Genomic DNA, 14,292 nt, shown 5'->3' with positions numbered 1-14,292 from the left:
TATATATATATATATATATATATATATATATATACACACACACACACACACAAATTACTATCCTGAGAGATTAAAAACTTAGGCTATTCATATGAAATTACAAAAACGTTTTTAATTAACTTCTTAAAAATTACATTGTGTGCTTCTTGTTCCAATAGCCTGTGAAAAGTTACTGTGTAGGGAACAGTTCTTTGTGCGTAAATCAGACTTGAAAAAATGTTTCTCTTGATAAATCATTAAATACCTAGTGTAAAATTTCAAGAACAATATATATATACCGAGGAAAATGTAGATTAGTTTTGTTTAAGCTAAAAAAATAAAATGAAAAATAATATACACAGCTTTCAGAAATTCAAGTAAATAAATACCATAATTTATTGTACAGAAGTAAACTGTAGACCAACGAAATACATAATATTGATGATACAATGAAAATTCAAACCTTCATCAAATATCAAAAGGTTTGCTAATGTTATCAAAGTTAAAATATAGCTCATGCTAAAATAGTGTGCACCCTGACCTCAAAAAGTTCAGAAAAAAACGTGTTTCACTGGACAAAAGTTGAAACTACACTGTTCATGTACCTGCAGTGGATTAATTAAATATGGACAGAATTTATGAAGAAAGTTCTATTCCACCTTTTTTTCTTTGTAATCAATAAATAAAACTAATTCCAAAAAACATAATAAAATACGTTAGGAACTGAATTCAGATGTACTAGTTGCAAATCTACCAATGACTTACTTTTTTTCTTGACCAGGAACGAGTTAACCATGATAATTTCAAAGAACTGAAATTACTTTTCAAACCTCTACCTACAGGAGGCATTGTAAAAGCATGCTTTTTAACAAACAAGTGGGCTTGCAACATGCGAATTACTTCAGCAACAACAAAATTTTGTAGTGCCTCAATAATAAGAAAAGGTTAAAGTTTGTTTGTTTTCCTCTCCCAGGCAAAGTTATCAATTTGTGTACGAGACTGCTGATAAGATAATGCACACACATACGGTAAAACGTTATCAGACCTAAATACTTCCACCAGTTACACCTGGCAAACAAACAAGCACAGCTATCCTTTAATACCATATGTCTATAGTTAAGACACAAATCTGGACAGTGGACAATCTAAGTCTATTCTGATATAATTCAGATTAAACGTATTTGACCAGAAATTGGGAGTTTAAAATATGAGTTTTATTGATGGCAGAAACTTAGTCAACTTTACAACTCTAGATCAATCAACACCTTAGAAGTTATCTAGATTTTATATAACTAAAGATGATATTCATTACAAGATGTTATATTACAGAAGTGTGGTTGATGCAATTTCAACCATCCTCTGACTGGGCCTTCACGTACTTACATAATATCTTTATCAGTGGGCTGTCTATTAAAGCATCGTGTAGTTGAAGTTATTAAAGTTTATCACAATTTTGTTCTACTTAAATCCGGGGTGGGGTGGGGGGAGTATATATTAAATTTAGATTATACACATTATTTCATGAAAAAACTCAAGTCTACTGCAAAAAATATTTCATTCTCAACAGGCAGAACTGAACACTCCAGATAAGCAAGAAAAATTAGTATAGTTTTATAATCATTCTCGTGTCAAGAAATAAGAAAACCTTACTGTTTACGAGAAGTTACGTTTATATGTATATGTAAAAACATTATTTCAAGAGTTAAGTAAATATTAACATCAAAAGGAAGACTGTTAAATACAGCCCGTGATGAATAAACATTTTATTTATCAAAACAAACCTTAACTACAACAACAAAAATGTTGTATATATTAAAAACAAACATGTGAGCCTGGCAAACAGAGGTTAAGACTTATAGATGGTGTATCCCCACTGCAATGTGGGGTCCTACTTCTGCAGTCATCTTCAAAACCCAGGGCACATCTAATATATGCAGCATTTTATTGTAGTTAAAGTTTTTTTTTTTTGATAATGAAAATATTAAAAAAATCTAACGTAGGAAATAACTTAATCTGCAATACTTTGTACATAATGAAATTTCTAGAAAGTAATGAATGGTTAGCTGTAGACTCTGGTTTAGGCAGTAAAGAAGAAAGAAAGAGCTCACAAATTCAAATTGTTACATAAAATTTTCACTGCCCAAATTTCATTTGAAATTCATCAATTGTTCAGCTTATCTTTTGTCAAATTAAAATTAATAGATGATACTTATCTAAGTTTTAAATATTTCAAGGCAATGTACCTAAAATTTTAAAAATGTTACAGTGTAAATATTTACAGAATACAATAAAAAACATCCCATGTTTTCCACCATTGCAACTCAAAAAAGAGATATCTTGACACCCCAGGGTGTTGGTTTAGTGTAGGGTTGTTTTGTTCAATTAAGATGGATTCTTTGATTTTTCGTTTATTTATGTTTGGTTCTTTGTTTAAAATTACTGTGTTTTTAATAGATTACTGTGAAAGATTTGTAAATTAGTTATCCTATAACCTGGTCAATAAACTTGATTTCTTCAAGATTTGTAAACTAGTAAACCTATAAATTGATAACTTAACATGTTTTTATAAAGATTTGTGAACTAATAAACTATAAACTGATCAGTTAACTTGATTTCTTCAAGATTTGTAAACTAGTAAACCTATAAATTGATAAGTTAACATGTCTTTAGAAAGATTTGTGAACTAATAAACTATAAACTGATCAGTTAACTTGATTTCATAAAGTTTTGTAAATTAGTGAACCTATAATTTAATCATTTTATTTGTTTTTATAAAGATTTATGTAGTAATTAACTTGTAATTTGTATAGTGTTTTTTAGGAAAGGATTTGTTTTTTCTTTTTGAATAAGAATATATAATTAATATCATGGATATCCATATTCATATGTTTTGTGTTAAAGTCTGGCTTTCATTTCTTACTTAAGAGGAGAGTATTGCCTTATTTAAAAACGCAATCCATATTTGATGACGAGGAACCCACTTTGATTTGGTACTTTTGGGAAGCTTAACAATATAACAAGAATACCTACTTATCAAAATGTAGTTTCTTATATACTCAATACTTCTGTGAAGCATAACAGTATTACAAGAATGTGTACCTGTCAAAGTGTAGTTCCTTGTATAAAGCTTAAAGATGGCTCAATGTGACAGCAGTCGAAAGCATGCGCTAATACAGAAAAAAAGAACTGTTTAGTTAATATGATTTCATTATACAAGAAAAATATGCTTTGGTAATTAAGTATTCTTGTTATAATGTTACACTTCACACAAGTATTAAATATACAAGAAAATACACTTTGATAAGTAGAAATTCTTGTAATATTGTTACCAGTACAACTATCAAAAGCTTGCTAATATGAATATAAAAAATGTTAACATCAAGTAAACTTAGAATTATACATTTTGTTACTGTCAACAAGCTTTTTAGGTTGTTTTGATATGGACTAAAAAAAGAAACAACTATCTGGGTAGATAAAGCCTAACTTGTAATCTTATTGTTTATTTGAACAAGTGAGTAACGTTCAAAACACAAGACGGCTGAGTTACTTTTCTCTTTTATTGCCATGATAAGCCAAGCTTGCATCTGAATATCATCATTTCAATCAAGAGTGTACGTGACATTTATGCATGAGTTTATCTCCTTAATGATGTACTCAGGACAAACAGACTAGCACAACATAAATGGGACCATTGCCAAACATGCACCTGCAGAAGAGCTGGGCAATTAACTCAATTAATCAATATAACTGATTACCTAGGAACATAAATGTTGTCAAATAGTGTCACAAAAAATAATCAATCAAAATTACAATTAAATCGATTAGTTTCACAAAAATAGTTGGCTAATCAAAATTAGTGTTTACAGTTATTACTATTTGTGATTATTTCAACTATCCAAGTCTGACATGAGAATAACCAGTTAGTTGCATGTAATCAATTAAGGAGCCTACCGATTAATAAATGATCAAACTCCACTAGTTGTCCAATGATACACACTTGAGCAGGTCTCAATATCTATATGAAGCTAGATGTTTAGATAGGGAGAGCTGACTAAGTGATGTCTGAAGCCTAATTATATCTAACAAAGATGTTGATTTGACACATTTCCTAGACTAGTTCAATTACATTATTTGGAATTTTTTGTGTGTGTTGTGTATATGTTCTGGAGAAAATAACAGTGAAATGCTAAATATCATTAAAGAATGAAGTGAAAATATTATAAATTGTAATAAAAAAAACTCAAAAACAAGACTCACCCAAAAGTCAACATATTTAAACTTAATATTTTATGTTGAAATAGAAAAGCAATCAAAATTCTAATTAGTATTTCTTGAGATCTATATATATAATAATATTGTACAAGAGAACAAATTTTGGGTTTTTAAAAAGCGAGTCTTATCTTAGATTCCATTTCAGATTAACAAGCTCTCAAACTCCCTCATTTTTTAACAGGAGGATTACAGGCAACTGTTAACTGTATCTAGTTAACCTGTGTAAACCTATTCTACAAAAGCCTAAAACATGTATTAAACAACATACTGTTGTACTTCTGAGACACAACTATTTTAGGTTTGCTATGGTAATTAAAATTCTGTCTTGTAAGATATACAGAAATATTAATGTTACTAATAAATTATGAAATATTATGTATTACTATCATAAAAAACGGTCAAATACAGGTTAAAGTAATTTTATTGATGTTAACAAAACCAAAACTCACTTCAAAATCGAAATTTTCATCAAGTGAAGAGACATCGCCGATTTCCTTATCTTTACTTCGACTTTCAAGTACTTCAATGAGACCTGAAAAATTTGTCAAGTGTTTAAACTTTGGACTGACACACGCTGAAAATCAAAAACATGATAATTTATCATCTGTAAAAACTTAGAACTGGTAGGTGATGAAAATGAGAACCATGACATTAACTGTTGCCTGTAAAACATTAGGATTAGAGCTGCTGAAAAATGGGAAACATGAAATTCGTCACCAATTAAAACATAGATGATTAAAATTAGAGACGACATTTATTGCCCATGAAAATGTAGTACAGGTAGATGATTAAAATTAGAGACATGACATTTATTGCCCATGAAAACGTAGTACAGGTAGATGATTAAAATTAGAGACATATGACATTTATTGCCCATGAAAATGTAGGACAAGTAAGCAATGAAAATGAGTAGTGCCATATCAGAAAATTTTCCTCTCCTATAAAAAAACAAAATGATCATTGTTCTCTGTGTTATAAGGTTTTTTTCTAATTTCCATCATTCACGTGCAGATGGGATGATAAAACTAAATGTATTGACATAAATGTTTGTTTCTTTGCTTCATGTGAAAAACTTGATATAAAATTTGTGGATAGAACTTCAAACTTCTTGCTCAGATATTCATCAAGTGCTACCTGTTTGAAAATCTTTGTACTACCCATACAGATGCGTGAAACTTGTTGCACAATCCATTATGAATAGTTAAGTTTACTGAAGGAACCATCGTGGGAGCCATTTTTCTCTCTACTGCTGTACGTTTAGTTTTCTGATATGTGTCTGACTGAATGATCTTGTATGAAAACATTTATTGAAACACCCAATAAATGAAGCCTAAAGTCTTCCTGCATTTTCTGTACCGAGATACTCAAGCAGCATGTTAAAACATTTCTGATCCTCTATCTATGGTGTTTGTAGGTGAAGGTGTTGGTATTAGCAATATTAGGGATTTGATGTCGCATGATCTCCTTATTTTCAGTTAAGTCATAAAATATAAGAACTTTCTCTCAAGTGATTCGATTCAAGCATTAATTGTTAGGTTTTTGATATTTTTAGTCCTAATTATAAGTTATTTTTAGATTAAAACATTCTTTGTAGAATGTTTTGAAAGTTAGTGCTTTAATTTTGGTATAATTGTTAGGCCTTCCACATTTGTCTTCAGTTAGCTATAGTCCTCATTGTTGCCAATTTACAAACATTTATGTCAGCTATAGTCCTCATTCATTGCCAATTTACAAACATTTATGTCAGCTATAGTCCTCATTCATTGCCAATTTACAAACATTTATGTCAGCTATAGTCCTCATTCGTTGCCAATTTACAAACATTTATGTCAGCTATAGTCCTCATCTGGTAAATATCGAGAGTCATCTAAGAAAACAATTATAGTAATCCAGGTCGAGTAGCTAGGTAATACCTGTCTCTGCCCTCTGGTGGTAGTTAGGGAAACAGTCATTTATTAATAACCAGGTATTGACATCATAAGTCCTGTGGTGAGCTTGTACATTTGACTTCAAAAAGCTCTTGTGTGCAAAACATTCTTCATTTAAAAGTTAGTATAAATGTAAAGGGTATTATAACTTTGCATAAAGTTTGACATAACTACAAGAAAATAATGTGAATAAGTGTCTATAATTGTTCATGTCCTATGGAGTTTAATTCTTACATATAAAAAATGTTTCTTTCATTTTTTCAAATCCTTAAATTGGCAATAAAGAATGTGTTGGTGGTCTGGTTAACATCAGTTATCTGGTGATGGATGGGTACTAAATATCTTGGAAATGTGCTGGTGGTCTGGTAAACATCAGTTATCTGGTGATAAGCAGTTACTAAATATCCCTGGCATGTGCTGGTGATGGGTACTAAATGTCTTGGGAATGTGCTGGTGGTCTGGTTAACATCAGTCCATCACTAAATAACTGCATTGAATCCTTATTAAATGTCTAGTGCTAGATGAGTCTATCTAAAGTTTTTGCACGACTACCAGTTAAGTAGAACTATATTTATCAACTGGCTGAAGCCACACAATCACTCAATCTAATTAACTACTGTAGCAACATTATACTACAACACCAAATATCTGGCTACTGTTTCACTAGAATAATATGTTAATTTGATTATGATCAGAAGATTGTGATGGTTGCTACACCACTGCTCTATCTCCTTGGTTACCACCATATTTTTAAATTTCGAATGTAACTACAGCTTAATGTTTATTACACGTTAACTTTCTTATTTTTTGAAGACTGTGAGGCTTGTTACATGAAAACTTTCAACTAGTTAAATTTGTTTGTTAACACTACGATATTGTTAAGAATTTGGAAGTAACTACTGCTTTCAAACGACCATGTGAAATAAATTAGCTTATTATCAGAAAAACTGAGGTTTATAAGTTTATTACAACTAGAATAACAGAAAAAAAATGTTTTACAGTCTTCAGCCACAAAGGATTTCAATATTTGACACAAGATTTATTTTTCAGTTCAAGAATCAGCGCAAACTCCAAAGTATAAATGCAAAATGTAACCTTTAGCAAGTGCACGCAATCGCTGCATTTTAATCGTGTTTGTCAGAAGTTTTTACGAATGTAAATTTAATCACTTTACGCGGTTTCCTTATTTTGTATTTCTTTATTTGAAAGCAAAAGTTAAAATACTGCTATTAAGTAAGTTTTTTTTTCATTCTTAAAAGGACATTACTCTGCACAAGACGTACTAGAGTAATATTGCGATTGTTCCTTGAACACATAAAGTAAACATAAAAGAGATACGAATCACATTTTCACCAACCAGAAATTGCCAAACAAAACACCCACAACACTTACTGGAGTTTTTAGTAGATGACTCATTAAGCTGACTTTTTTTTGGAGATGACTCACCATCCACTTCATCTGTTGCAGAACTTTCTATATTTTCATCAAAAGTGAAATATAATCACAGATACTTTAAAAGAAAAGATAAACAAAGTTAACCATAAAAGTAATATACATACAAATACTTTAAAAGGAAAGATAAAATTAACCACAACGGTAGTATCTACGCAGTTAAAAGGAAAAAACAATAGGATACTTTCTTATTCTTATAATCTCAAACTTGAAATCTAATGTTTTACCCATTTCGTGTTTTACAAGTGTTTACCAAAAAACATAACAGTTTATAAAAACTGTTGCATGTTATTTTTACTCAATCTTTTTTTATCAGACCCACAAAATTGTAATGTATAAAAGAAATATAAATCTGGCATTTTTTATTCAAATCGCCCTATCAATTTTTGATTTTTTCTCATAAAACGTTTAAAGCTACCAACAATTCAATATATCCAACCAATAGTATTTCTTGGGAAAAAGTATGCCTTGGAAAGTTTTATGCAATAAAACACACTGAATATTGATTTTGTGACTGCTTTGGTAAGAACTTAAAACTATATAGCTGACTGATCACCTAATCACATTATATTTTAAAACATTTTAAAGAAAATTACTGATAGAAAAAAAAACACTTGTATCTTTTCAGTGTAATGGATCGATAAAGTTCATACTTGTGCATCAGATTTTTCTGGTCAACTAATTTAACCAGAATATATAACTCGGGCATACAAAGTAGTTAGTATGAAAGATTTTAACGACCAGTTTTCTATAAATGGTGGGATTGAAAAATTAGTATGAAATTAAAGTTCTGTTTAAACTTCTCAATTTTGTTTAAACTGTATTTGGAAATGAATGAACCACTAACAGATTTATTGGTACTAGAAAAAATGCCAACCTACAATTTGTGCTGGTAATTACTATTCGTAATATTCATACCTAATTAAAAAGAAAAAAAAAAATGTAGAAAAAATTAATATTTTCTAAAAAAAATGTTTTTTTTTCTGGGAAGTACTGCACACGGGAAAAGTGTTCAGATTGTACTCTTTAGTCTTATACCCAACTCATTGCATCAAAATGATTCATCGTACAGAGTTCAAACTTTTCAAAACTTTTACTGCTATAAACTGTAATGTTTGTTGAAAAAATATATTTCTTAAGAACTTCAGTTTCTTAGTACTACATTTAAAAACTACATCAATAAAAATATAATCAAACCCTCATGGACATCCTAGTGAAAGTTGTGAGGAGAGTACTGTTATTTAAATTTGTTTTATTATAAAGAAATGGTTGTTGCACATACCACAGTTATTTTTCTAATTGTCTGAATCTTGAATACCCAAAGTGTGAAAGTTTTTAGGGATTTTTGTTTGTGGTGCCACTCAATAGATGGCGCAAAGAAGTTTTGGTTACATACATAGATACTGACATACACGCTACATCCATTACAGTGAGATGATTATTTTATATCTTGGGGTTTCTCTATTGAAATTATGACAGACCAAGTATCATTTACTTAACAATTCTCTTTATTATATTTTGGTATAGGTAGTTTCTTACCTCGAAACAATACTACTCATAATAACTTTATGTTTAACTTACATAACATTTTGTGAAAAACAACACGTAACAACACATTTTTTGTAACATTATCCTTAAATATAGCTTTTCTTTACTTATTTCAGATACTTGTGCAAAGCTAAACAGGGGCTATCTGTGCAAAGCTAAACAGGGGCTATCTGTGCAAAGCAGTCCCTAACTTTGAACTAATAAACTAGAAGAAAAACAGATAATTAACAGCACCCACCACCACACCAGTTCTTAAGCTATACTAACCAAACAGTGGGATTTGACCATTATTCTTGTAACGTACTCATGGCATCAAAGTGTGGAGCAAAAAGTTGTACAAAAAGGACACGAAGTACAAACCCTCAATTTCACAGTTCAGCATACTATTTACTAGCTATACAGAATCTCAATATAGTCCATATGTGCAGTCTTTCTCGTTACCTATATCACGTTGTAGAATGTACAAAAATATAGCATGAATATGCAAACTTTATGGCAAGATGAACCCCAAAATAATGTCCTCAGAAGTTTCTCCACAAATCATTTCCAATTCAATCTAAAAGCAATTTTTTTACTACTAATTTGGAATCTCTAAATTCAAACATAAGAGAAAACTGTTTTCACTAATTAGAAGAAGCATTTGATATCTTGTTCCTCGAAATTTCGGGCTCACGAGGGCGTGTGCAGATTAAAGTAGGTATCGTATCGAACTCAAAGTTTTAAACATACTCACGATATTTTGACATCCGTTTTGGAAGTTGACTGTATTTATTTCCAAGGAATGAAATGTCTCCAAAAAAAGTACCATCCACTCCAACATGAACAGTGTGTTTAAGATCTCCTTGAGGTCGTGAAATCATGTCTGGTGTGAATCTGAATGAGAAATAAATCATTACAATAAACATTTTGATACAAACAATTAACATATCTAATCCATGAAGTGTTCATATCTACAGCAAAATGAATATAAAAAAAAAAAAAAAAAAAAATTAATTCTTTCTCCCATTTATAACAAACTGATTAACTGTGTCGTAAAATGCCCTCCGAGGTTCTAATTCATTTGTGTTTTGGATTTATGAATAAGAACTATATATTAGTCACTTGTTTGAAACCATATATTTCACAATACTAGTAGCCAGATATTAGCATTGTATGGAGGATTTGTGTATAAAAGTTTAATGACACATACAATATATAATAAGACTTTTTTGAAGGATAGTTTAGGCAAACAGACAGCAATAGTAGTGAATCTGGTTCATTTACACATCTTTCCGAATTCTAGAAAATACCTTTCGAATCCATAAAGATGAAGTAAAGAATAGATTCAGCCGTTTTTGTTTTTTTACCCTTAACAAGTAAATTATGTAAAACTTATTATACCTACAAAATAATGCAAGTTTCAAAACATCACAATAATTCTATGTCCCATCCTAACTACGATAACAACTAAATACTTTAAAAAATCTGTAAGATGTATAAAACTTTATTGACGCATTTCAGATAAACCATATTCCTTATGATCCAGGAGTTAAGCCTGCTTCGTTAAACACAACAGAGGAAGTGTGTCAACTTCTTGTACATATACAGGGCTAGGAAAATGTTCAGAGAAAAGGGCAGTATTAGTGGAGTATAAACGAAGGAACTTACGGAAAACAGATTTATGTAATGCAGGAGTTGGCTGGGATCTATTACAATATGGAAAATGTGCAAAGGGAAGGAAGGAAAAGCCTGAATAGTATAATAAACAGATGTATGTTGATATCTTTTGTTAAGTATAAAAAAACCTTGTGTTGATATTTGTAAACAAAGAAGTAAAGGAAGTACAAGGTAATTTCTTGTAATTATCTAAAAACTAAAGTAGTCAGTTAATATTTTGTTTAGTGGAAAACCTACTGAATTGAATAATTAATTTGAAAACACAATAACAGCAACTTTTCTGATTTTAATACTTATAATGTTTTGATCTATAGTATCGAGTCATCATCAGGTAAGATTTACATCTCTCACCTGATGACGACTTAATACTATGGGTCAAAACATTGTAATTATCGGAATCAGAAAAGTGGTCTTTGACCTGACTGCCTAGTCTATGTGGACATAATGTGCCATTCATTTTTAAAATTTCAATTCTTCAATTACTTTTCGATTGAACTATTTGAAACCTGCTGTTATGACTAATATTAACTTAATTATACAATAGAAAAATCTATTTATCACTCTTGGCTACATCAGAGAATGGTTTCTTTCATGGGTAGAAAGAAAAAACTACTTAGATCAAATAAAAAACACAGTAACAGCAACTTTAACAGTAGACAAATTCTGATTCCGATAATTATAATGTTTTGACCCATAGTATTAAGTCGTCATCAGGTTCTGATTTCGATAATTACAATGTTTGGACCCATAGTATTAAGTCGTCATCAGGAAAGATGCAGATATAACCATCCTTCATTTTGAGCTATTGGCCATAAGGAAGGCATTCATAGCTAAAAGGGCATTGTCTGGTTCTTTCAACCAAATAACAGGGGTGAATGTTACTTTCATAACACACCCACGGTGAAAGTTCTGGGTGTTATATCATGTCTCGAGCTCTGGACCCTTCAATCCAAAGCCAAACATACTAACCACTAAGTCAAAACTGTCTCCGTAATCAATGGTGATGATGCAGCAATAAACAGTGACAAAAATATATATATAATGTCTTTTTTTTTATGAATCAAAAATCTTACCTTTGATCATTATTAAATGCAATTTCCCAATTCATTCTCTACTTTTATTTCTTATTCTTACCTGCGTCTCACTCCACTTCTTCCATCACCAATACTAAAGCTGCGTGGAGAAGATGAAGTATTTTGGCCATCGAAAGGAACTGTGTCATCTGGGTGAAAGAGGCCCACCTCTCCATTACTCAATACACCTTTACATACATTGTAACAGTTTGGTAATGGCCTGTAATGATGTACACATAACATGTTTGACAATACAGTAAAATAAGGAGACATAAAAATTATGTTTAGTGTACAAGAAAATGTTAAATTTAACATCATATAATAAAGTGAAAAAGCAATCTGTAACATGTAAATATATATACATTAAACAGTTAGTCTGCTGTATAATATAAAATAATAAACTAAGTACAATGTCATAATATTGTTCACACATCTAAGATAATTTAGGGTAATGTACAGTGAATTAAAAACCCCATAAATTTTAGATAAGCATCATGATTACAGTAGGCCTAGCTTATTTCCTTGTTTGCTGACCCACGCTGTGCTGGTGAGCCTTGAATAGTTGAAACTGCTGTCCACAGCAGAGGGTTTGGCCAATCAAAGAATACATTAGGTATCTACATCACAGATTATATTTTCAATTTTACCTTTGGTGAAAAAGACAACACCACTCTTAAACCGCCAAACACAAGCTAACGAAAACAGCAAACTTACACTGCACATATAAAATATGTTTTTATTACTGTCAGATTCATATTCACAGCAGTTTAGTGAAAATACAAAAATGATATGTCCAAGTAGAGTTTCATACAAGCAGTTTAAGAATGGATCCTTCGAACCTCATTTGATGCACAAATCCTGCACTTCTGATTACTATGTTTTAATTAATATATTAAACAACATGCATATAACTGATAATGAAAACTTGTGCATCAAAGAAGAATGTAACATTCCACACCGGTCATTCTTTTTTCTACTTTCCTGAAGATGAACTAATCTTGCAGCAGAAGCTTTTCTAAGCTGACCAAAATGAGTTCAAATGAAAAGCTGAAAGACATTTAAGTAAATTATGTCAAAGTTCCAATTATTTGCACACTTGTTCAGTAGTTCTCCTACGTGCAACTGATAACCTACATACAAAACTATAATAAAAGAGTGAATGACTATTAGGATATAAAAAATTAAAGCTCAATTCAACACATAGGTGTTTGGCTAATGTTAGCCTGATGGCTGTATGTAATGACTATCAGTGAAGAGATATTAAAACCTAAGACAATAAAGCTATTATTTCAAACAATTCTCTAACTACTTGCAAGTTATATACTTATTTTACCTTGAACTAATGAAAAAAAAAATCTAGTTAACAGTTAACTAACCTTCGGTCTAAAATCGTAATGACATCTTCTAACTTGTACTTCAACCAAACTTTTGAAGTCTTGCCTGACTCGGGTTCAGTAGGTCCTTTCACAACCCTCACTTGCTCCGTTTTTGACTTGAAATATCAAGATATAAGCATTTGAACAAAATATCACTGGAGTATACCTAAGGCTAACCTTTTCTGTTAAGAAATGCTATTATATTCACTAATGTTTTATATTTTACAATTTTTCTCAGTCAAATATAATGTTATTATAGTTAACAGAGCCTAACCTAGTGAAATAGTGACAAAATGGGCTTACAAAAATATGTGGTAAACCTATTAGCAATTAGATTAAAATTACGTTTATTTATGAAAAAACACTAGTGCAATTTTAATTCCTTGTCATTCACACCTAATATTTTATACATTATGTTCTCAGTTTTAAAAAACAGCAAACGAGAACATCAAAAACTACTACAACTATATAGCAATACATTTTCAATCTAAACTATTTATCTGGTTCATTGTTTTTAAAAAATGCAGCAACTAGTAATTAAAGTGGACATTTTATTGGATATTCAACTAAATGCACAGATACCTATTTCTGTAGTATTGAATAAAACTTCGGAAACAATTATGTAAGTACCTTTAACAGCATTAATTATTACGTACATACCTTTAAATATAACTTATTATCATATACATACTTTTAATATAATTTGATACAAATCAGCAAAAGATGGTCTGTCAGCAGGTTCATGTTCCCAGCACTTAAGCATGAGTGAGAAGTATGCCTTAGGGCAGTGGCTTGGCTGCTCTAGTCGCTTATAATTAGGTGCATCAATGGCATCGAGTATCTAACAAATAACATATTAATTATGAATTCTTAAAACATTCCCTAAACACACAATTATTTTGTTGAATAATTTTATTGAACTATGTTAATATTTATTTGTTAAATGTAAATAATTTGGAGTTCTAAAAATTCGTAACCCCCCCCCACCCCCAAGCAATCTACTTTGTC

General features: G+C 30.6%; 1 protein-coding gene across 2 annotated transcripts in view; it reads right to left on the bottom strand.

The window, feature by feature from the left end:
• LOC106471066 (tyrosine-protein kinase PR2-like) overlaps positions 1–14,292 on the bottom strand; it is a 32,340-nt gene that overhangs the window by 6,273 nt on the left and 11,775 nt on the right. Inside the window, exons 6-11 of one of the 2 annotated variants that reach the window (XM_013931654.2) lie at positions 13,976–14,125; positions 13,285–13,400; positions 11,970–12,128; positions 9,913–10,052; positions 7,572–7,652; positions 4,701–4,783 (exon numbers count right to left, since the gene is read on the bottom strand). In XM_013931654.2, the coding sequence (XP_013787108.2) occupies positions 4,701–4,783; positions 7,572–7,652; positions 9,913–10,052; positions 11,970–12,128; positions 13,285–13,400; positions 13,976–14,125 (729 nt within the window). The remainder of the gene's footprint in view (positions 1–4,700; positions 4,784–7,571; positions 7,653–9,912; positions 10,053–11,969; positions 12,129–13,284; positions 13,401–13,975; positions 14,126–14,292) is intronic. The other variant, XM_022399689.1, reaches the window with a different exon arrangement.

The sequence above is a fragment of the Limulus polyphemus genome, unplaced genomic scaffold (genome assembly GCF_000517525.1).
Source record: "Limulus polyphemus unplaced genomic scaffold, Limulus_polyphemus-2.1.2 Scaffold4385, whole genome shotgun sequence".
Lineage (NCBI taxonomy): Eukaryota > Metazoa > Arthropoda > Merostomata > Xiphosura > Limulidae > Limulus > Limulus polyphemus.
The sequence above is the reverse complement of the archived record's forward strand: the minus strand, read 5'-3'. Positions and strand labels throughout refer to the sequence as shown.